Raw genomic sequence first — 27,206 nt, forward strand, 5'->3', positions numbered from 1 at the left:
CTAGTGTTCTTACATTATGTTATATTTTCTGTTTAATATTATACACATAAGAATCAAGTAATATTATATTAAAAAATTTTGCTTGAGTAATAATATACTTGGTAATTGTTGTCACAAGTTATTCAGAAAATAACTTAAAGTATGACTTTCAAACTACGTTAATCAATAATACAAAATATATTTTGTACATAAATGAGATATGTGTAGTCATTTTTGTTAAAATTGTAATTATTAAAAATAAAAATAAAAAATTTACTTAACATAAAAAAAAGTTTCAATGTGCACAATATTTCATAATTTATGTCTTCTATGTTGGTACTTTGTACCTTAGTAAATGGCAACACTGTGCTAATGCATTTATGTCCAGTCAAAGAGGACCTTATACATTTAATGTTTAAAGGCGGTCATTTATTTCGAAACTCTCGCCTGTTATTAATGTGCTGAATATTTAGGGGTGAAAAATGTTATAAGGTGTTCTCTTTATAATTCTCAAGTCATTGCTCTACGAAAATGAAAAGAATATGTGTCCTACTGATGTGTAAGTATTTAATTTATTTATATATATTCATCTACTAGATTTACTTAAATATAAAAAAAAAAACGACAATTTAAAATAATATTATGGTCCTTATATTTCTTACGAATATGACGTAGAGTACAGTATACTTAATAATATACACAATTAAATGTAAAACGAAAGGGTTATACATTGCTAGTTTTGGCGAAATACTTCACTGAGATTAATTGTTTTATTTTCAAAAATATATACTGTAATATTAAACGATATCACCGATTTATCATTTGTATTTAAAAACTTGAAGCTATAGTAGCCTATAGTAATAAATAATTTAGTTACCTATACAAATTATATAACATTATTTTATATTTACATTAATATATAACAAATTTATTATAAAAAGATGAATCTTTAAATTTCTATAAAATATGTACTGATTTTCTGAAGTATGAATTACGTGACTCGCGGTAAAAAAACTCCGCTGTTGAAATTACAATATAACATTATATATGTATATATAACAATATCTAAAAAATAGCTAATTTAACTATCGTTAAAAAAAAAATTATAATTTTTATAAAAATATCTTGGTATTGTTCTAATATTATGACTAACCTTTTCTAAAAATTTTATGGTAAGAATAGATAATAATTCATTCTTTGGCATAAATATTAACCAGTTGGATATATGTTGAATTGAATTTTTTTTTACCAGCTCACCCATGCTGTCGATAACTTATTTCGCCCTATCTGCCGCTACTTCTAATTTCATTTTGTGAATGAGTATCCAAATAGATGACTGTGGTCAACTAAATGAGTAAATCTGTTATTCCACGATTCACTTATATTATTCGTTCGGTGGTCACTATTAATCGTAGTTTTATGTGCATTCCAAGTATTCGGAGGAAAAAGTGGACTAACTATTTTTAAATTTAAATTTGGTAACAACCCCTTCTTTTTTAAATGGTCCAATTACGCAGGTTGCGTCAAAATAATTTAAAAGATTTTCTCCTTCGGGAGAAACAGTGTTTTAAGGTAAGTCATTCCTTCGAAAACATGTTCAAGAGGAAGAAATGAAAGGCCCTTCAACATTCCACAAAAATCAATAAATTCGTCGTTATTTTTATATCTGTTGATTAATCCTAAATCTTGGATTTTTTTGTAAGAACAATTTATATTAATACTAATTGGAAGTTTGATTGAGTATCACATCGTATTTTTATTTTACCTAATTATATGTACCGGGCTTTTTTACCATTGACTTTTTATACCACGGACTTTTTGGTAGTATACCGAATTACGAAACGGTATTTAGGAGTGTATACATAAACATACACTTTATTTTTACGTTTAATTAGTAATATTCGATTTTTTTTTTATCATAAAAAATTTTAAATGTTCATGATGCTTTTCAATTAGGACCAAAAAAATATTTGTGGGTTTTGTTCAATTTTAACTAACAATAATTATTCACTTAATTTGAAACCATTAATCAGTATTAAATACATTAAAAATGCTTTGTTGTTCACATTAAAAAATAAGATTTTGATATAAATTTCGCCAATATTTTTATGATTTTTAAAACAGTATTTTTCATTTTTATTAAACGGCAAATTGCAATTTTTGTTATGCATATTACGATAGTACAATTTCAAGTAGGTACCTACCTATGTCTATTCAACATTAATCGGTGACTATATCTACCTAATAGGTACCTACTTTGTTATTATAGTACTTATTACTAATATATTTTTTTAAATTAAAATTAAATAAATTTCACTTATTCCGTTATTCGTAGGTATCTAATATACTTATGTGTGTCTTATACTGTGAAATTCTTTCTCCCCTTATTTTTTATATCTACACATTAAACTAGCCTATTACCCAAAATACTATTGTACCTAACTGATTACGCTGAAGACAAAGTCATCATAACATAAATCTTCTTGCTGACTGATAATTTCCAAATTTATACCAACTTAAAAGTGGTACACAAAATGAAGTATTAAACCTAACTCATCTAAATACATTAGTACCTGTCTATACATACAACATCATCCACTCTATATCACTCCTTTTACCCAAGTGTCTACCTAAATAATGTTCCTATAATCCTATTTCAATGACTAACTCAGTTAGATACTTTGGTCTCAAATACTCAATACTTGGATAAACGACTCACTTAGAATAGCCTTATCTGTTTTAAGAAACACGCCTTAAATACCCGTCTTCGTAGGCAACGTATCTTTCTTATAAACCATAAACACTCAAAATTTAAATTTAAAGTTGTTTGTCTTTATGTAAATTATAAAACATCACTTAAACCACTGTGGAAACTATGGTCTACAATTATTATGAGGTGTCTACTGCAAAAGTTTCTATTACTAACAAAATTCAACAGTTCCAGAATATTAATGTCACGTACTCACGTCCCTTGTATCCGATTCCGCATTATATAAAGCTCTTTCGATAAAAACTGATAGAAGAAGCTGTGCGTTTCTACAAAAGCTTTCACAATCATCTTATATCCCACTTTAGTCCATTCTGTAAAAAATAAATAAAGTTTAGTTATTTAATTTGTTTTTTTTATTAAAATTTTAATGGTTAATATGTATCTAAATAGACTGAAATAATCTGCAATGTATTAATTAATTATGATTTAGATTAAAATTTGAAACAATTAGGAAATATATAGGTATAATAATCAAGTAAGTAGGTAGTTCTTGAAACATTTTTGTACCTACTAATCAAATTATAAAACGATATTTTTAATTTTAGTTAATAGTTTCTATATGTTTTAACTAAGTGTTTTTATAGTGTTATGATGATTGGCGAATACAAGTATTTAAAATATACCTACCTATTAATATTATTATAAATAGTTAATGAATACGCAATGATTTCATATCATTTATAAATTTTACTATAATAACTACATCCTACATTACACACTATACAGAATGACCTATTATATCCAGACCTAACTCTTAAAATGTATATTTTGTATTATGTTAAGTAGTTATCAAAAATTATAAAAATAAATCGGTCAAGAATTTAATTGCCTACACATTTTGAACACTTAAAAAATCAATATTGATAGGGTAGTTTAAATGTTTTTAAAAATGAATAAATATAAATAACGGTAATCTAGGCATAAGGTACTTATTATACTTATGGTATATCAATACCAAAAACCAATATAAGCGGAAATATACTATTAAATATTATTCATTGTATAGCTTTCACCACAGGAGTTTTTATTTAAGAAATGAGTTGACTGTTGAGACTGTATAATTTATTAATAACTACTTTTATACGCATGTTGCAGCTTAAACATAATCAAACTGTATTACCCCCTGTCGTTAAATCGTGATTTTACATAATTTGTCATGGCGATTTGTGACACCGCGGATAAGTCTAGGCCAGCAGTATGGTTGTATTATAAAGACTAGGGCCCGAAGGTTCATGTACTTACATATTTTTACTTACTACAGTGGTTTGTTAGAAAAATTAGTAGATAGGTATTTTTATTCTGCACATTTGAATCACACTGATATCTACGTTCAATCTTGTAATCCACATGATAAGGATATGTGTGTGGTGTGTGTTAGGAAGGGGGAGAATTTTACATATTATCTAACCACAGTATTAGGCGTTAGTCCTACGATCGAATGCGGACCTTCCACATAGGCGCAAATCGCAGGGGTGCTAAAGGTGTTTAGCATCCTGAATTTTAATGCTAGCACCCCGAATCCCGTAATTACCTATAACTTATTAACTATATTTTATAACATAGGTATTCATTAATATATGCTGCATTTGTAAATCTTATAAGTTATAATTAATAGATACCTATTTATCATTTATGACTAGCTACGGGAGAAGAATGTATGTATTGTGAAAATGTACTACCTGTGTATTGTAAATGTTTCTATATAAACTTTAAAAGTCAAGACGCACTTAATATTTTTCCGTTGTTAATCGGACATATTGACGAACGCATTTTAAATTTGTTAAACATTAAAACATGTAGAATAGTATAGGCACCGTATATCTGTGATTGTGTGTGTTTATATGTTAATATAGGTGTATAATATTTAATACTTATACTTTTCACTTTTTTCAAACTGATGTTTAAAACTTCTATCAATAAAAACTTTGATGGGGCCACGGACAAACTTCCTTTGGTCGTTTCCGCCGTTAGGGCGTTGTCCGCACTCAGCTGCTGTTGTTTTATATAGGTACACCTATTATAATGCATACACACAATATATATATATAATGATAGTAAATATAAACGTAAGCATTAATATAATGGCCACCATTGAATCGCATTGAATGATTCCGTTCCCTTTGCATTTAAGTACATAGCTCGCCAATGTATATATTTAATAGATGTAATAATATTTGCAATAAAGTTACAAACAAAAAAACCTTCATTATTTAATGCTGCGGTGAGTCGAAAAGAAGAAAAATATAGACCGGATAGTGGATATACATTTCAATGATAATATTATGTAAAAACCACGTTTGGTCATTGGTATTTTGTCTCGTTTATTCGTCCAATGTTGGATAATACCTAGGTATATTATATAGGTATAGTGTTCACTGTTCAATAAACAATATTGTATACATAATTGCTTTGCATTTTACAGACTTTGCTATAAATCAAAATAGGTACGAGAAATCCAATGTATTATAATAGAATAAATCAATAGAATCTAATTATAAGTCATACCTATTTAATGTATTTATTATTTTAAGTGATCGAGAATACTTAGAAGAATCACGTGAGAGGTTGGCAGTTCCAGCAGGTTTTGTGACTCGCGAATAGATATTATTAATAGATATTAGGTACCTATTAAATTTATAATGTTAAAAACTAAGTTCTATCAGTATATTTTTTAACTTTCAATTTGGACTTTATTTTTACACTAATTACTCTATATTCTATTTACAGGCTCGGCTAAGACATTTAAGAAAACCAAGGAAAACCTAAGTTTTGTCGTCCTTGACATATTTAATATTTATATATATACCTATTTTTTCACGAAATAACCTATATATTTATTTTAATTAAACTGAAATCAACATAATTTTGTGTTGGTAAATTATATTTATTTAAATATAACAATTTTCTAGATCAGTACAGTTATAACTAGTATAACCCCCCATTAGTTTAAATCAGTGGCGTAATAAAAAAATTTGGACCCCCCCCCCGCAAAAATAAAAAATGGGCCTCTGACATACCTATTGTTATATCAAATAATTCTAGTATACCTAATATTATAACCAAAGGCCCCAAATTACCATGGGTCCCTCCGCAACTTGGGGTTTGCGGGTCCTCAGTTACGCCACTGAAACTAAGTTAGTTACGTTTGTGTGTTAATATTTAATATTTTTACTGTGGATAATAGACATTACTTTTTGTGTTATCATAATAATAGGTCAAATGACGAGAAAAAAAATTAACATAAATACTTCATATTTAAAAAACTAATTTAACTGGCAATTAATAAAATTAAAGTTTATTTACTTTTAACTAGTAAAGTTAAAATTTGTAATATTAATATAGTAGATACAGAGATATTCATTAATATTTAAACTCGAGGATATTTATATTATTTACAAATTCATAGTGTCGTTTGTTAAAAATTATAGCAAAATAATTAATATTTATAATATTTAATACATCATACAAGATACGACTGTGTGGTTTATATCTTTATAAAAATTATTTATAATATTAACATTTCAAATGTCTTCCTCAAAAAAATGACGCCCTATAGGCGCGTCTATCCCTTGCTTCTCGGGTAGACCCTGTCTATGTATAATTAATCTGATAGTTAAGAGTGGCATGCCGCATGCAATACATATTATAAAGGTACATTAGAAAGAATTGATAAATCGTGACATTTGAATAACGATTCGTGGTGGAAGTTTAGTTTATTATACATAATATTATATATTATTGTACTATTATATATATTATTTATATTATTATTACTTAACTTCCTATATAATTTTATAGGAGGTTTTAAAATCGACATTGCTCATAAAAATATTTACGAGTACTTACCTAAATATTTTCAAAATATATTGAATAGAATACGTCATGTTATTTATACTACCTATTTAATATGATATTAAGCATTAATATTCTATATCTTCTGCAAACACAATAAATGTATTTGATCAAATTAAATAATAGCCATAAAAAAACTATTAATCGTACTTATAAAAGTATTCAATTTAGCAATGATTCAAACATTCTTATAGATACCTATATCTATAATATTATAAGTGGTAATGAAGAAACTATATAATTATTATAGAAATAAGGATAGTCATTTTCATACTTACTTTCTATCAACGCATCACCTATATATCATACATATATATATTTGTATAGTGCATAATTAATGTAGAATTTGATCGTTCTATGTCTATGATGATTGATGGTATATTATATTATTATATTATATAGGTAGATATAATAGACTTTAGAAAATATCTAAGTTATTAAAATAATAAAATACATTATATATCTAGGTAAAGTGCAGTTTATTCATAGCGTACTTATGTACAGGTTTTAATTTGAGTTGCAGAACTTAAATTTTGTTTGTATGTATATTTTATATGTATTATGTATCAATTCATTACTTTTATTTTAACTATCTAGATGTATAAAATGTAAAATATAAATACTATAATCTGGGTTAAGAAATGTTAGAGTGTAATTTCAAGAGCGACAAAAACTCTTACATACATATTAGATGTATAAAAAATACCGCACGAGTACGATTAATAATATTGTTGCCTTTACTTCCATTTGAGAAGTATTATTTTTGATTGGTGTTTTTGTAAGCGTTTAACGTAACTTTGAACAATAAAATAAAACCTCATTTTGAAAACTGGAAACTTAAAAATTAGAGGGTTATATAAGGAACTTAAACTCAACTTTTACTTTTTATGTTAACGTACGTATACCATGACCGTATATAATAATAATTCAATTTTTCGTTTAATTTCTGATATAACTATTAATGTGTTAATGATTTTCCGTTGGTAATAAAACAACAACACAACTAAGTTTTCGTCATAGCTTGCTTCGTGAACGCCGTGGTTATATTTGATGATTTTTGAAATGTCAGCAATTTTTGTACAACCCCTGCAGAAAACAACCTTTAGTGAAACAATATAATATGTATGTCCCTCGAGGACTTTAAATGTCATCCGAAATTGGGTCAAAATATATGATTACCACCTGCCCAAATTATATTAGGAATGTACTATCTACATGGATTATTCATACTGTGTGTACCTACTAAGTACGCTGTACGACTTACATTGTAAGGCACAGCTAGTAAGCAATAGGTATCTTGTACATCATATGGTTAATACTTCATACATATACGAGTAATATCAACCTTATTATTTTAGGCACCTACTACCTAGGTACCTATATAATATATACTATTTATTATTATATGCAGACACATCGAATTTTAGGAGGTACGATAAGATTTACACAATGGAGATTGATTGCACTTGCTATACTAGCAAGTATACCACCATTCCCGAGGGAATAAACACTATATTACTACTTAGTACTTACTATACACGTATACGATGAATGGTGGATTTCTTTAATTTAATTACAACATACTGCATAGAGATATTTAATATTGTTTGGAAAAGTAATTTTACCCGTTGGGTCATTGGGATGTCCCTCTCCCAAAGCTGATTTTTCCAGCCGGATGATTCCGATAAATTTTTCGTTTTTATTTTATACGTTTTGTTATAGGTACCTATATATGTGATATGAATAGTATGTTGAATGTATCTATTATTATCTATCTCCCTAGTCACCCTATATATATATATATATATATATTATACATACCTCGTGTGGCGTTTGCCTATTAATTGGCTATTAATTATATTACCAATTTATCTAAGTAAAGTATATCATGAAAATAAGACAATTTTACATTAAAATTACATTTGAATGTATAAAATGATTGTAACACTTCGTGCAGTATAAAAGCCTATAGCTCTATAGCTATATATTATTATATTGATTATGGTGTTCGTGTTAGTATGATATTGTGTTATGACGACTTCATATTAACAATAACTTTTCTTAAATACTATAAACGTTTAAAAAACGAACTTACCTATAGACACCTAGTGAAGATTCTCCAGAGTCGTTAAAAATTGAAAATAAATGTACTGATATCAATGTATATACAATACATATAATTAATCCATGGCTAATCTATACTATAAATGTTAATTGTTAATAAATATAATTAATAGGTATATGCGTATTCGATATATTTTATACTTTAGAAATTATTCAACATTCGTCATTTTCAGAATAGCTGGAACAAAAAATACTAATATAAGTTTATTATCTGCGAATAATGCATTACCTAGTCAGAGCCCAGAGGCGTGATCATCGTAGCAATGAGGGTGTAATAACCTCCCATTCTTTTGGCTTATTTTTGTCTAGAATTTTCATTATTAATTGATAGATTGAAAATTCGTATTTCAATCATTTTTATCGGTTTTTAATACTTCATATATTAAGTTTAGTTGATTTTGATAAAAATAAAATGTGTGATAAATTAAGTAATGAAAGTATTTCTATGTCAAAACGATAGAATGAAATAATGCGAATAATATTAACTATGTTTTTATCTTACTTTAAGTTTTAGATATTTGGACAACTGGATACAGCCAAAATGGAGATTCAAATCAAAAATCAATGGGTCGAAAATTATGTCCACCAATGGAAAACGTACCGCAGCCCATTAATCGAGTCAACACGTCTGCTATCCTTCATGAGTAAAATACAAATATTATGTATAATATACTTAAAGATGGTTTATGTCTTATATAATAACCAATAATTATTAATTTATACATTTAGAAATTTATTTATCTATGTATAAGAGAAAGAGTATTGTGTACCTTATTATGTAAAACTAATTACTATGTATACATATAGTATATAATACATACCACTATAGTATATTTAATCTATGATAATATATAATTTATAAATATTAAATATTAATATTATATAATATAGGACATACTGTACTACTATAACTCTGAACTCATATACTTTTACTAGGCATTTCGTTGAATTAAGCTATAATAGGGGTATTGAAAATGATATACTTAAAGTAAAATCTAAAATTAAATGTGTTTAAGGTTAAGAAATGAAATGAAGAAAAGGAATGCACACCACGGACCTCCAATTGATGCATATATCGTTCCAGATACAGACGAACATCAAGTAATTAATAATTTATTGAAGATATTATATAGGTGCAAAGTATACTCATCGAGTTATAAGATTTCATACAATTTCGATAACAAACTTTTTTAGTTTGTCTTAATATTTTACCATACAATAAATTATAAAAGTATTAAGAAACTCGAATAAAATCGATGAATTATATTTTTCATTATTTAAAAACATTTCATTGTATGTAAACAAAAGTTCGTTGCTTCGTTATAATATGTATTAAAAATGTTTTATTCAAATTATTAAAAAGTAATTAATAAGTGATACTGACTTATTTGTTCAGTTTATTTTGTAGGTTATTATTTGAAATCAGAATCACTCGTTTTTTTTTTTAACTATATGGTCTATTGGCTTAATAAACAAATAAAAACAGGAGGGTGCAATGTTATATTTTACATATTATATACAGGTATAAATATATTGTTTCAGTAAGACTATTGTAACTTCATTGTAATATTATAATTTATAACGCATGGTTTAATAATTACATTTGTGTGTGTGAAGAACGAAGAAGTGGCGGACCATGACAAGAGACTGAAATATCTGTCGGGATTCAGTGGTGTCGGCGGGGTGGCTGTCGTGACACAGACTAAAGCAGTTTTCTGGACTGGGTGGATGTACCACAAACTGGCGGACGAAGAGTTGTCTTGTGATTGGCAGCTATTGGTCTACGGAGAGTCGGTAGGCGCAGCTTTTGCAGATGTATAATAGAATAGTTTTTCAATAACTACTAGCGCATTATTGTACAGTGTAGTGGCGGTTATCGTTTATCGTTTGGTTGCACGTTACTAACATAGTAGCACAGTACATGTAAAAGCATTATGTCGTTTAATATTAAAAAAAAAAATGTATTTTATATTTTCAGAAAAGACTAGTCGAATGGTTGCTGGACGAGTTAAAGCCTAATTCCAGGGTAGGTGCTGACCTTAAGCTCATTTCAAACGGTGACTGGGAATTCTTGTATCACGCGTTGGCAAACGAGTCCATCAGCTTGGTGCCCATCAACAACAACCTTATCGACATGATTTGGATAGACAACCGGCCCGATAATCCAACACGCGAAGCATACGTCTGGCCGCTAGAATATGCAGGTAGGTATCTGTTTTTATTAGCCGAGTACACATAGCCAACAATAAAGTATTCTATGTACTATTTAGTAGGTAGTACATTACATTTACGAGCATTACAATAGCAATATATTATTATGCACCAACATAATATTAATAGTATTAATACATTATTCATATTGTATAATATTTTAAAGTTCCAATAAGTATATGAATATGAGTGAAAAAAATGCTTCATACCACGGAAGCTTGAGGAGGGTAGCTACCCAATCGTAAAACTCAAACGTAATAGAGATTTGTCTACCTACTTTATTAAATAAATTTAAAGAGAAAATAATTATTTCCTTAACAAATAGTAATTACACTGAAACTTGTTTCACACATACCTAATATAGCATAAATAAATGCTCCTTTTTAAGTATAAAAATAATTGTATTATTGTAATTTTATATAAATTATATATTATATACTTGCTCGTGGCTTAAAGGGATCAAATGCAAACTAAGTGATTGTTTCCCATAAACATTACACCGTCGAATATTAGTAAATCAATAATATATATAAAAAAAAACAGGCAAGAGATGGCAAGACAAGTTGGATGCGACCCGCGATAAAATTAAAGCTATGGGGTGTGATGCAATGGTCGTGACGGCTTTAGACGAGATCGCATGGCTGCTGAACATTCGTGGCCACGACATACCTTACGGTCCTTTCCTCAAATCGTACGTTATCGTTAGCAAAGACCAGTTACATCTATATACTGATTCCGTGAAGCTCAGTCCTGACGTTCGGAAACATTTGCACACTGACAACTGCATTTCGGCCCATTGCGCCAGGTCAGATCACATATTGTTAATGTGTTAAAAACTAATAACTTTTAACTCAAATACTATATACATACTATATTATTATTTATTATGCTATACAAATTATGATTATAAGAAATAACTATAAATAATATAATATGTTAAGTGTATCTTTTCATCACTTATAATAATATTTTATATTGGTAATACATCATTATCATACTAACATTTTAGGCTCCACGATTACGAAGCCATATGGATCGACCTGAGGACACTGTCGCAGATTTGGCAAAAAGTGCTAATACCGTCTGCCACGGAGTACAACAACGGAGCGAGCAGATGCATTTACATTTTGGTAAGTTTTCAAAATTATTATGATGGCCTTATTGAATATTAGTACTGTACATTTATATCTATATGGTGACGTTATACTATAGTCTATATTATGATTATTTTACCTTATTAGTTATTAATAATTATTATTAATGTATTTCATGCTTAAAATTAATATACCGTTAAAACTTCATTTAAATCTTCACTCCGGTTTGTTAATGTAAATGTATCTTTGTATAATTAATCTACTTAATGGACAATTTTAATTCGAAAGTATAGTTTGCGATATAATGAATAAACAATATTATGTATACCTATATAAGCATACCGTTATCTTCCATCATTAACTACTAATATACTATTATAGCAAATTGTATTATATATATTATATATTATATAGATATAGCTTCGTCCTCGTCAGTCATGACGTTAGATTGATTGCGGACTCTATAGTGGTGTATAAAATGTAAATGTAATTTCTTTGTGTAGGTACAATGAATAATAAATAATGTGTTTAAACTTTCAACTGTGCAACCGCAACGTATGATGGAAATATAATTAAATGATTTTATTTTTATGAGGTTTAATTTGCTTATTTAATTGTTGTAGATCAATACTGAAAAGAGAAAGCAGGCTCCTTCGCCAATCATGTACATGATGGCAGAAAAGAATTCCGTCGAAAAAGAAGGAATGCGACTCTCACACATTAGAGATTCGGCGGTTGTGTGTAATATATTGGCCAAGCTTGACGAACAGGTACTTAATTTATTATAATACAATTACAACTTATTTAATTACTATCCTATTTGATACGTACGATATTATATATACCCATATAAGACAGACGAGTATGAATAAGTCAAATACCGGCTGCTTGTAAAAAATTCAAATTTATTTTAGTTTAATTAGCATAATTATTATGGTTTAACACCATATGTACAGTAGAAATGAGGAGAGAGCTAAGCCCCTCCCCAAACTCTCTTTAAAAAAATGTTTGCGCCCTGAAATTTTAATGGATTTCTGCTTATGTAATAGCTATACTAACAATACACCAAATATTCATAATAATTCACGAAATTCAAAGTAAGTAAGTGTATAGGACAAGGTGCCCAGGTGGTGATAATACACTTTGGTGGTGGTCATCACCAAAAAGGCCTAATAAACGGAAAGGATACAGCTAAAGAATACTTTTGTTTATAGAAGCTATATATTATTACCGCCATTCAATATTCACGTATACATACTTATTTGTACTTTCTTAAATGTGTATTTTGTCAGTTTAAATATGGACAGCAACTCACCGAACTTGCAGTGGCTAACATGGTGGACAAGTACAGAAGCGAGCAAAACTTCAGTCGTGGTGTGAGTTTTAAATCCATTGTAGGATACGGACCCAACGGGGCTATACCACATTATACACCATCGACTTCGAGCAGCTTGAAAATTGATCACATTAGCACTTTGGTCATTGACAGTGGTTCTCATTACTGGGGTGAGTGTGAGTCTGATGTTAAGTGAAATTACACTTATGATAAACACTCTTTGACAATTTTAAATATGATAGAATTATCATTTTTACCTATATACATTGCGTGCTTGCTCTATTTCATTGCTATAAATAGAAATTAATATAATAAAATTAGGTAATATAATGTATAGAGAGAAATTATAATAATGTGAATGTAGCGTTAACTTAATAAGTTATTAATATTTATTAAATATCATAACTAATACAGAAAGTGAAAAATCTCAAATTAATACCCATGGACTTAGTTACCTTGTATAATATGTATATTTATTCGCACTCGAGATGACGAGGTGTATGAACAATAGTATCAAATAAATACCCATCATCTGTGGACTACAGATTGCAGATAAATAGAATAATCGGAAGTGGTTATTCATTTCTACATCACGATAAATTACAAACGTGTCATATATTTGTGACATTTGAATATCTAAAAAACAATATTATGATATATTTATACGTTTGTATTATTTTTCATAAAGCTTATAAAATTAGTAATACATATCATAAGATACTACAAACTAGTTTATATTATTATATATAAGTAAATTTATTTAAGAAGCATAAAAATCGTATCATAAGGTAAATTTATCATTTTTCATAAAAAAATGTAGGTCAACCAAACATTCTAAATGCCAGGTTGGTAGTAAAACGATTTTTTTATCGTTGGCGTCACCGAATCTCATACCAAAGGCCAAAGGGCACTGAAAATTATAATTGACGATTTGACGATAGTTATAAATGTTGATACGGTACATATACTTTACTGGAATGTACCTATACCAATATAACTATATAATACTAGTTTAGGACCCGCCCAAATCGGAAATATCGGTTAAAATTATGATCAAATATCGTATACAATCGGTTTATATTATAGTTATTGATATTTTTGAAATAAATAAATGATTATATCCTGATAAAGCTATCAAAATATCAAATTATTAATTAATCTTGGAAATTCCATTTGTTAAACTGAAATAAAAATGATAATTTTTGAATGTGAAGGATATAATGTCAAGATATTAAATTTATCGCTGCTACTTGTATATGAATTTTTATAAAATGTCATCTAAAACCGCAATAGAAATTTAATCAAACAATGATGACCATCATATAAAACGTCTTGTGTGGATCGTGACATCGCGATCGTGTGATTATCGTAAATTCATAATAAAATATATCAATTTACCTAATAATATTTAATGTGAAACAAAATTAAAAACATGTAGACAAATAATATTTAAATTTTACATGTGTACCTTATCTGCTGCAGATGGAACTACGGATGTGACTAGGACGGTGCACTTCGGACAGCCGTCGGCTGAACAAATCGAAGCGTACACGAGGGTGTTGATGGCTTCCATCGATCTTGCGTCGTTCACATTTCCTCACGATTTAATACTTAATCAGATTGACGTAATCGCCAGGGCACCGCTCTGGGATATTGGTTACGACTACAACCACGGTACCAGTCACGGGATCGGAGTGTTTCTCAATGTACACGAGGGTAAGTGATCAGCTTATTATTTATTCATTTTTTGAAACAAGAGGAAGAAGACAAATCCAAATGTTCTTATAACGTGTACCATATATTTGCCACCCGCTGTATACATTTATATACTGTACTCAGTACACTCACAGGATGTGAGTTGAAATAACTCTTATAATACATCACTTCTATTCTTTGTAGAACCTATTTAAAGTTGTCAACCACTTATCATCTATAATTACTATAATTCTCATACATGACTATGTCAAAATATCAAAAGGATAATATTAAGTGATATCAACTCCAATAATTATGTCTGTATAGCCCATTATTGTTTTGCAGTTGTTGAATGTTACATAATTATTTAATAATACAACGCCAATACGCCATACATTTCTATAACAGTAGAAAGTTTGCATGATTTTCGATTGTTTTGTACACTATAAATATGTATATAATTACATGGATAGAATAAAAATGCGGTAAACAGTACACATCGGTGTGTTTAAGAATTTTTTAAGAGACGAAATGAGGTATTGAATCAAATATACATAACACCCCTTTGAGGTTTTCAATAATTACCTAACCTAACTGCACGTCATAAACGACATTCTACATATTACATACTATAAGTACTATAACATAGTCATTATTTTTAACTGTATCTGAAATAATTTTTTATTTATTCTAAAAAATTATTCTTAGAAATAAAACTCTATAATTACCCTTCTACTATCACCACCAAATATGAATAACAAAATAATAAATCCTATGCAAAATATAAACAGTACTTATCTACAATATCAATTCTTAATCAATTGCATTTACAAAAATTGAAAAACAACTGAAAAATACTCTAAAATAGTTATTAGGTACTAAACACGACTTAATGTCTAGGTGTCTTATGTATAATTTACCTAAGTCCTTTTATTATAATAAAAAAAAAAAGCAGTGGGATTTATCCACCAAATTTTCTCCTCCCCCCCCCTCCTCCCCTTATACGCCACTGATACTAAATTTTGAGCCTTTAAGCAACAGTCTGTAAATAAATAACAATTATTATTGTATATTTTAGTTTTCTAGAACAATGTTTCTAATTTCTATCGACAATATTAGAATAATATAGCGAAAACGGTATTATAAATTTAACCAAGGCAAGAAAAGTAATTACTAATTAGGTAATAATTTATAATGATCAGACAGTAGCGTAAAGCTGAAAGTCGAAAATATAAACTAAAAAAAAATAGAATTACCCTATTGGTATTTGATAATTAATATCCTGCTTAAAAAAATATATTGTAAAATGATTGATTTGAATTTGTTTAAGATCATCAATATGACTAATAATTGTATTACTATTTTTGTTTATATATTTAAGCACCTGTTAATATGTATTACGGACGAAAGTCAAGTGACGTAGTGCTCAAGGAAGGATATTTTATATCTGACGGTAAGTAGGTAGAATTATACTCATTTATAATTTATATTATTAATAATTGTACGATAACCATTCGAATATCCGATCTCCAATTACTTCATTCGTATTAAAGAGCTTGACTGCAGACGTTCATATTTATTACAATATGTTGTTTATATGTTATTAGTCAAGAATAATAAATGTTTTTTTTTTCAATACAGAGCCCGGTTATTATAAAGAAAATGATTTTGGTGTACGACTAGAAACTATATTAGAAGTGATTACAAAGGTAATTATAGTGCATGATTACAAATATTAACTAACTATGAAGTCGAGAGATTGTGTTGAATAGTAAAAAAAAAAAAACAATATCCCCATAACGTATAACTTGTATAAATTGTATAGAACGAAACAATGGGCAAATATTTGACGTTCATGCCGATCACTCTAGTACCGTTCGAACCAAAGCTCATCGACTACTACATGCTCAGCCCAAAACAAGTAAGTACTGTTGTAATATATATTTGAATAAAACAAAAAAAGATCTCGCAAATATTTTTAGTTTCAACGTGCGTGTGCTACACGATTGTTTTTCGTTTTATTTCTTTTAATGGCGAATGATCTCGACCTACACTATAAATACGGGTTTTTCACATCAGGTGCGGTGGCTAAACGCTTACAACGACAAGATCCGGAAAATGGTGGGCGTCGAGCTCCTAAAGTACAACAGCAGTCGACTAGGCTATGAATGGATGATGGAGCGAACGATGCCGTTGTTTTCGGATGCGCGCAGGAACGAGGTCTGCACCTTGGTCGTCGCAGCGCTAATTGTCGCGATTGCTACCGTCAACTTGCTGACTGTTTAAAACATAACCGATTCCCCGAAAACATCGTATTATTATTATTATTATTATTTCTATCATTTTTATTTTAATATCGATTAATAAAAAGCGTTACGAAAAACGCGTATATGTTGCGATGACGCCGATAGCCGAAATTTCGCCAATGACATAGTATGTATTATTATTAACGTACTCAACAAACGTTAAAAAAAAAATCGTAGATATTTTATTAGAATACTTCATCGAACGTGTAATAAACATAAATATGAAAAAATGCGTACAATGTATAAAGAATACGTACGCTGAAAAATTGTCTTCGGAAAACAATAATTGTTTATAAATAAAAAAAATAACAATAACTTACAGTACCTAATACGTAAAATTAATCTCGCGTTTTGTACAATTAAGTTTCATAGCCGTTCGTGATTTTCGCGTGCGTTTGAATTTTGTCGTAGGACTTAAAACAATCACAATTGATTATTTATACACGAAATATTATAGATGAAGCGTGGATCACTTATCAGTTATCACATAATTTACAATATATTATTACTATTTAGCTTATATCATATTATATAATAAGTAGTGTATACGGTCATACGGTGGCCGCAATCAATGGCGATGATCCGAAGACCGATGACGGTTTCGGTTGTTGGCTACCGTCCTTGAGCGCTTTGTGTATCCTGGTCAGCGCCTTTTCCGTAGCGTTCTCCTCGTGCTTGCACACGTACCGGTGCCGATTACTGCATTCGGCGCCAGAGTACGTATACACTTTGGTCGCCGCGTTGGGGGTGAGACGCAAACATCGACCGGATCCGCTGATCTGATCCTCGGGCCTAGTCGAATCCTTGGGAACCACGGGCCGCGCGCTGTTGGCCCATATCCAAAGCAGTCCTGGGTTTAGGCCGCCCGTCCAATAGTCGTAACCTGTAGTGATTCCGATTTGCATTATAGCATTTTTTTTTTTTTTTTAAACAAACGATTTTAATATTTGACACATACAACCAACGAAAGCGTGTGCGCGTACAATTTTTAATTATTTGTCTCGAATATAATATATTGTTATTGTATATCTACTATAATAATGTATATAGGGTGACTTTTTAACGTGAACCTTTATTCGTTATTTTTTCTATCAATCGTAAAATATAATTTTCAAAAAAATAATTTAATTGTCTGATACATATTGTTACTTATTTACGATGCGCTAATTGAAAAAAAAACAAATATTTTTAAATATTTGATTTTATATAAATTACAAAGGCAATTCATAATGTTTAGAAAAGTATTCTCCTTCAGTTTATGAAATAAAAAATATGTCGTCCTCGAAAAAAATTAAAACTCCAAAAATTGACATCACTTAAATTTTTTTTAATTAATTATTTTCTTAAAAATGCACGTTAAAAACACCCTGCAACCTTCATACTTAGAACAAAATGATCCCTTACCTCTTAGATACTTGTCACCGATAAGATACGTCAGCACATCAATCTGTTCGTCTTTGTTTTCGAACTCTAACAAATTTCCTCCCAAACTCTTGCACATCGACATGGCTGATTTCCAGTTATACTGTCTCTCACTAAAGTGATAACAAGTATGTGCGATACGCGTGAAATTTCCAGGGCAAGGATCTGTGAAAAAATAGGATAGATGTAATATTTACAAGTAATAAAATGTTAATGATCTACCATAGAATATACTCTGAGCACACACGATTGTACAACGGATATAATGTGTTTATAATTATTAAGCTTTTACTACTTTTACTTTTATATGTGCACGTAATTATTGTTTTTATCTAATTTTTATAAATAAATATTTGTATGCTATGACTAATTTGCGCTATATGCCCACGCCTTATATTATAAATATATTGATTATCTGCGAAGGAGTGAAGGATATTCTTTAGGTTGACTAAGCCTCGAGGAAACCTGATTATGTCATATTATTAGACATTATGATACTCAGAACTCGTTAAATTTAATAAAAATATATTATATATCTAAATTATAGTCATTTATTATAAGTTAAAAACGTTGTTCAAAAATTTCGTTTCTTGCACTTGAACTGTTTTTAATATTATTGTATCTATTTACTATTAACAATGATTGAATATTTATTTTAATGTATCTATTATAATATAATATGTATTATTGTAATAGTATATTATATAAATAATACGACTTAAATATATCTGTACAATATTCATCGCTTATATTAATTGTTGTAAGTATATATATTAATAATTAATAAATAATATTAATACTATAAAATTAAAAGCATATAAGTTATATAACTACTATTTTAAAATAATCAGAATACTTTGCTTTTTTTGTTATAATTGTCTATTATTTAAATAGAAGTATTTTTCTAATTATATAAAAAATTTAAAACTAACAATCATAATAAGTATATGTAGCTATTATTTAATAAATAGAATTAGTAGTATGATTGTTTATAGAACAATTTTTCTTTACACAAAATATGTATTAGATATAGTGCTATCATAAGATTTTAATGTTCTAAAATAGCTACTAAAATACTAGTATTTAGATGTAATTATAATTAATAGCTGTATATCTTTAAATATTTAAAAAAAAAAAAAAGAATAAAATTATAAAATATGTGTTCCTTTTCTTCTTTCGTATAATAATTATACGAAATTATAATTATAATTATAATTATTATAGTATTGTTCTACTGAAATATACTACGTAATTATTGATAATATTAAAATAATACATTTTTTATGAAAAGTTACGAGAATCGAAGAATAAACATACAATATAGTATTATATATTATCTACAAATACCTACTCTCAAACAAAACGTACTGACCAGTGACCAGACAGCGTCAGTGAGCTAGGAACTCTCGTTAATGTCGTTTAATAATTTAGTTGTATTAATATTCAGAATGAGTCTGTAATATTCATTAAATATAGATATTCTTTTAGATTCTGAACGAAGTGATGAATGTATTGATTTTACAATGATGTGTGTTTTTTTTTTTTTTTTTTTTTTTGTGTCTGTGTACAGCATAACTAGTCGAAATAATGCTCCAATTTCAAACAATGGGGGTGGTTTCCGATGTAAAAGTGAATATCCTTGGTGCATTATAGAGGTAAAAAGTTAACATTTTCCAACAGTTTTCAAAAAAATCGAGAAAAACAAAAAAAAATGACGGAAAAACGGCAATTTTTACGCAAAACCAGTTTTCGACCAAATCGATTTTTTTTTATGGTTGTAATTCAAAAACTAATTACTGAAAATACTTGAAATTTTCACCAAATGTTAATGTCAGTGGTATCCGTATATAGTTAAATTTATACTTTATACTTTTTGACTTTTTTTGAGTTATTTATAGACCACTGAAATTTTCTATTTTTTTGAGAAATTTTTTTTTAATGTGTCGATAAAAAATTTTTGGATGACCAAAAAGTTTTGAAAATTTAATACAAGGTTCCTTATGAGTTGTTTTTAATGTAGCTAAAAAAAATTAAAAATCGTTAGTCACAATTTTTTTTTATAAGCGTTTTTAGTTCAAATTTTTACGAAATCTGTCGAAAACGCGAAAATTTGCAAGTAATTTTGAAGTTGAAAAATCATAAAATTTTTTTCTTTTATAACTAAGTTTTGAAAATTTGGTACAAGGTTCTCCATACATTTTTCTTCAAATATCTGTAAAAAAAACTCTACCGGATTCAGACAAAAAATTTTTATGAGTGTTTGAAATTTAAATTTTTACAAAAACCGCGTTAAATAACAGTTTAGCCTCAAACGATTTTTGATATTTGTTATTATTCAAAAAGTATAAGTCGTAGATACTTGAAAATTTTACCAGTTATTAAGATTCGCGTTTTCTTTACGTGATTTAAATTTCAAAATATTTTGACTTTTTTTGAGCTATTTATAGACAACTGAAATTTTCAATTTTTCTGAAAAAATATTTTTGAAGTGTCGATAAAAATTTTTTGGCCCTATCAAAATACTTGAAAATTTAATACAAAGTTCCTCATATGTTATTCTTATAGTGATTAAAAAATTATAAGAATACATAGGCACAATTTTTTTTTATTAGCATTTGAAGTTCAAATTTTGACGAAAATTCGTCAAAATTATGAATATTTGCGAAATATTTGAAGTTGAAAAATCATAAAATTTTTTGTGTTTATAACTAAGGATTAAAAATACAACACTAAGTTTTCCATAAGTTTACCTTCAAGTATCTATAGAGAAAACTCGAAGCATCATTATAGGAAAAATTTTAAGTGCGTTTGAATTTTAAATTTTAACGAAATAGCGTAACGATAACGATTTATCCTCAAATGATTTTAAATATTTGTTATTATTCAAAAAGTATAAGTCGTAGATACTTGAAAATTTTACCAGTTATTAAGATTCGCGTTTTCTTTACGTGATTTAATTTTCAAAATATTTTTTAATATAAGCTGGTTTTTTTAAACCACCTTTTTTACTAACCACTAGAAATTATATCCTAGGCTGACAAATCATCTTCGTTCAGAATCGTTTTTCGTATACAATGATAACTATCATTGGATTCAAATTTAACACTCCTATAATATATAATAATGATCCATACGGCACCTAATGTACAGCAGAGCGGTACTCACTTGCCCACTTTTTTTTATTTGAAAATATTATTGTTAAGATTATAGTAAGTAATTTAAATCATTGCAATTGTCTCATCACAGAAGGTCAGTTCCAGAAATAAACAAAGCACTATTCTTTCGAAATATTATTTATAAATTATGTCACACGGACACGGAGATTTAACAAAATTATAAGCCAATCATAGATGAAATATCAGTTGGAATTTGATAAAGTAGTTAGAATAAATAATCACAAATTTATAAAAACATACGCAGAAGAAATAAAAATTTATGGTAGATCAATATATAGAACTATAGATGATTTCAACATTTTTCTATACACAGTAGGTACTACAGTAGGTACCAACAAAAATTAGAAAATTAACTCGTACTTTTAATATTTCAACTTTCAAATACACTACAAATTTTTATTTACTAATTAACTAAGAAATGTAATATAAATTATAAGTTAATTTTATTCACTCAAAATAAATGTGTATCAAATTGCATACACTATAAATGCAATTTGGATTTAATTCAATTCTGAATTAAATAGTTTGATACTAACATATCATAATTTGTTTAATCATGTATTATGTTTTATAATTTATATTTTATAGAACCTTATGATATGAACCTATAATCACGAATCACCTAACAGGTATAATAATAAGTATGTATACTATATTAGATAGTACAGGCAAATAAGCAAATAAGCAAAATGTTGCTTATATCCTTATTACCGTATTAATCTATATTATCTTTATTGTTGAAAACCTAGTCCAAAAAATAAAATATGGTAATGTTTAAATTTCTAATAAAACCAGTTTAATTTCGTACGACAGTAATATATACCTGTAGACAGAAAAAATTAGGTAGGTACTTATATGTAATTAAAAAAACCATTTTCGAGTGAAATGCATTATCAATAAAATGTATTATATTTACAGTTTATACACCGATTTCAATAATATGTATTCAGTTATTTGTATCTCCAGATCTCCTGAACATTTTCATTTTTGTAAGTAACATACACTAATGACCAATCTCATTGATAGATCATCAAATGTAAAACATCTTATTTAAAAACTAGATGGTAACTATTAATAAAATTACTATAGATTTTAATGTTATTTTATAGTATGGACGCACTTCAAAATTCTGAAAATACCAACACCATTGGCGGTACTTGTATTTATCCATAAATCATAATAGTAATAAACAAAATGAACTGTTTTGAAAAACATATGTTGAATTTATTTAATAATGTTATTCATCGTAGTCTCATAGACTTAAAAAGAAAGTACCTAATTAAAAAAAAAAAAATAAATAAAAATAAATATATTTTCTATGAGTATACCTATCACCTATCTTTAGTTTGAATCTCGATTTCTAATCGCAGTCAATGTACCGAGTACCGACTACCGGGTGTACAATCGCTATAAATACCTATTTTTAAGCATAGCAACATACTTAACACGGAAAATTAAAAAGTAATAGCATGAGTACCTACTATAGTATCCAAAGGTGACTAATAATAAGACAATATTCATTATTTTGATAATTAACCAAAGTTGAATAATTAACATTATACTTCAAACTGTATAACTAATATACACAATAATTTAATAGTTCATTTTAAATACCTGCTTAATTTAGGCACGATTTCACATAACTAAATAATAAGGTACCTATTTGCATTTTGTTCAAATCATTTAATATAGCTATAAGTACTATATTAAATTGCTGTGATGACAATATTTCTAAATGGTTTGTCGTTTTCGTTTAAATTTTAAATTATTTAGAATTTACTATATGTCTATGACTGCAGCAGTATTGACGTTTAAACAAAGTACCTAATACATATTATTCGTTATGACTTCAGACTTAGTGTTCGATAATGGTAGTTGGCTTAGTTATTTTTTCATTTTGAAACGTTAATGGTAAATTGATAAATAAATAATAATTTCTTCATAATATTTAAATACTGCGGTAACATGTTATTCAAATTGTGTTTGGGGCTTTATTTTGTATATAAAACAAATAATTCTAAATAACTATAATAATAGTAATAAATTATAAATTATTCATAAATACCTAACATATAAGATTGGCTACGCAATGAAAAATAAAATTCTACCTACTAACTATTCAAAACTCGGGATAATATAATTTTGGCAAATAATATGTAGCATGTTTTAACATAGGTATTGTATAAGTGCACTTATCAAATAAAACTATATATGCTACCATGCGGACAAGGACAACATAGTTATAATAAATTGTATTATTGGTACTATCTCAAAATTCATTTCAATACCTGTACCTATAAAACAAACACTAAAGTGCTAATTTAAAAACAAGTGCAATTATTATGATTGTGAACTTATTATTGTTGAACATTTAGAAATTCTTACTGTCCTAATTGGTTAATTTATACACACGGCCAAAATAACATGTTATTTTCTGTATATGCGCAGCATGCCATAGATTATTGAAAATTATCCATTATCCATTTTTATAGTTCATATACAAATACAATGTCCAAAAAACGAAATGTAATATAGATCGTATACCTCTTTCATTTACTAATATTGATAATTATTAAAGAAACAGTTTAGGGAAAATTATAATTTAACACCTACAGCAGTATAATAGAGCGTCCATCAATAAGTTTCATTATAAATTGTTAAAATTATCAGTAAGTACTTAATATAGTACGTATGATTGTTGTGATAATATGACTTTAGATACAATATATACACGCCATACCGAATTAAAGAATTTTAAATGTAAAGTAAATTTAAAAAATATACATTGTAGGTACATAAGTACCTACAATGTACTTATTAACTATTACTAACTTATTATGATATAATAGCTAGTAATAAATGTAGCTATATTATTAACATTATGATAATTTCACTCTAAAAAACAACTAAAAACCACGAAATATCGAATGATGTGTGACAATTATAGCAGAACTCAATCCACTCTCACTGACCTACCGACTACCATGATATTTCTAAATGTACTAAAAATTTTTATCTATAATATGGTCTCTAAAATATATGAATATTATAGTGCTCCTTAGCACCTCCCTACCATCATATTACCTTTACTGTATTTTATTTTTTAACACATCGAGATGTGCCGATACTTAAATGAGGAACGAAGTCAGGTTTTATTGAATATTATTTTTACAAAAACATGAAAAAAAAAATCGATTATTCATTATTAAATAGTCTTACTTACACGGCTACACATTTATATTATAATGTACTACATTTAAATAAAGTAAATAATTTTTTTTCGCACTCACTGGATACTTTAATTCCGGCAGTACACTCTCGCGCTCGACTGCTTTCGCGACGTCTCGCGAATATGTACTGCCGAAATCAAAGTTTAAGCATATTATACAATGTAAATCGTACATTGTGCAAGTCGTTTTATAGAAATTGACTATTGCCTATTGGTATTGATTCCAATAATTATTAACACATTTGACATATATAAGTAGATACATACAGTAGGTATATAATAGCTATTATCTATAGTCTAGTCCTTATTTTTTAATCCCTGATCATAGTTTTATTTAGATTGTGACTAACCTTCTCTGTTGGCTGCATTTCCTTCAACAATATGTTGAATGAGTTCTTCTGATCGTTTCAACCGCTTTTCCATTAAATCCATTCTGTGCACTAATTTTTCTATAGCTCCTAGTAAATACATATCAGTTTCTGAAACCTATAAAATCAATATTAAGTTTTTGTTGAATCAGGAATGATGCATCGAGTTATAAACATTTATGGCAAGAACTATTCAACATACGTATTATAATAGGTATAACGCGCGAATTTATCGATTGAATTTAAACATAACGACATGAATTCAAATAGTTATTAGTTATTAGTTATTATAATTACTCATTAGCAAAGCTCGACAGTAACTTGTAAAAAGTTGAAAGTTACTTATTTTGATAACTTTTAACTTCATTAGTAAAAAAAAAATAATGTTAAAAAATAATTGTAACTTGTATTGTTAAACTTAAAATTAAAGTTAGGATTTGTAAAAAATTCCTTACAATTTTTTTTTTTTAACTCGAATACTATTTTACATAATTATTAATTGTAAAATAAATAAATTATTAATAGTGCCAGCACAGGGACGACAATATTATTATCATCGTGGTCACTGGTCACCCGAATAATAATGATAAACTTGATAACTTAAATAAGTTATAATTTTCCTAAAAATTTGTAACTAACTCAGTTCATAACTGCTCAAATTAATTTGTATTTTAAAATTAACTTTAACTTAGGAATAACTTGTACTATAGATGTAAAAAATAGTCAACTTGCTCAGGTTTGCTTATTAGTCATTAAAAAATATATCATAATATACAATTTTCATTGGAAATTATGAATAAACGATAAAATATTCATGTACTTCTTTGCTTGGTTCTTTGTTAACGTCCACTCGATCTCCTGCAGAAACCATATTTTGAGACGGTCGATTTACAACGTAACCGGTAGGCAAAGCTACCGGCACATTTATGACGTTATTGTCGCGAGTCGCTAGATCTTCAATAGTAGTCAAACGATGAGCAAAATCTAGAAAAAAACGATCAAGCCATTTTGGAATAATAATAATCTGAAATTTTTATTTTCGAAATATAAATTTAAATGTAGCTACCTCGGTTTGACTGAACGGCCGTGGAAGACAGCAATGGTATGAAGATGCACGCTATTATTTTCGACAAAATCATATTTGCCGTTTATATATAAACCTGCTCGTGAAAAGGAACGACGACGGTTATTATTTATTGACACGGACACTATAGATAAGTTTAAACTACGTGAAAAACGCGCGCCGATTGTGCACCGTAAGCGAATGATCGCGAGAATCTGCCTGTTGATCACGCACCAGTGCCACACTGAACGTAGAAAACAAAGTCAAGCGTCTAATAAATACGCACCGCAAACGTGTTACTAATTACTGACCTAAAACCATTGGACCTTAACCATGGTCACGTTCGTTCAATCGGCCGAATACGTTGACAAATCGACGACATCGATGCACCTAATGGGATTTTCTACAGGTATCTAGTGCGAATTTTGATGCGCAGAGAAAATTCCGCCGAGGTTTATTAGTTCGACGAAAGGCGATTTTTCTTTTGATCTAATGGAGAAAAAAAAATGTATTCGAATGGGAACCACTGGCCGAGTGAAAGTTTTCCATGCACTAAAACAAATGGACTGTGAAAAAAAAAA

The 27,206-nt window shown here is 28.2% G+C and overlaps 2 protein-coding genes across 2 annotated transcripts; one reads left to right on the top strand and one right to left on the bottom strand.

The window, feature by feature from the left end:
* The first annotated feature begins 151 nt into the window (after nt 1-151).
* LOC114124389 (xaa-Pro aminopeptidase ApepP-like) lies at nt 152-17,570 on the top strand. Its single transcript, XM_027987628.2, has 14 exons — nt 152-538; nt 9,234-9,369; nt 9,742-9,826; nt 10,343-10,519; nt 10,704-10,929; nt 11,480-11,741; nt 11,946-12,066; nt 12,654-12,800; nt 13,323-13,536; nt 14,849-15,082; nt 16,443-16,514; nt 16,703-16,770; nt 16,887-16,982; nt 17,141-17,570. The coding sequence occupies exons 1-14, from the start codon at nt 511-513 to the stop codon at nt 17,345-17,347; spliced, it is 2,073 nt and encodes a 690-aa protein (XP_027843429.1). The 5' UTR covers nt 152-510; the 3' UTR covers nt 17,348-17,570.
* Nucleotides 17,526-26,892, bottom strand: LOC114124391 (uncharacterized). Its single transcript, XM_027987631.2, has 5 exons — nt 26,629-26,892; nt 26,383-26,546; nt 25,545-25,680; nt 18,772-18,954; nt 17,526-18,250 (listed from the first exon to the last, which is right to left on the bottom strand). The coding sequence occupies exons 1-5, from the start codon at nt 26,699-26,701 to the stop codon at nt 17,919-17,921; spliced, it is 888 nt and encodes a 295-aa protein (XP_027843432.1). The 5' UTR covers nt 26,702-26,892; the 3' UTR covers nt 17,526-17,918.
* Nucleotides 26,893-27,206: the final 314 nt, after the last annotated feature.

Source organism: Aphis gossypii, chromosome 1, assembly GCF_020184175.1.
Source record: "Aphis gossypii isolate Hap1 chromosome 1, ASM2018417v2, whole genome shotgun sequence".
NCBI lineage: Eukaryota > Metazoa > Arthropoda > Insecta > Hemiptera > Aphididae > Aphis > Aphis gossypii.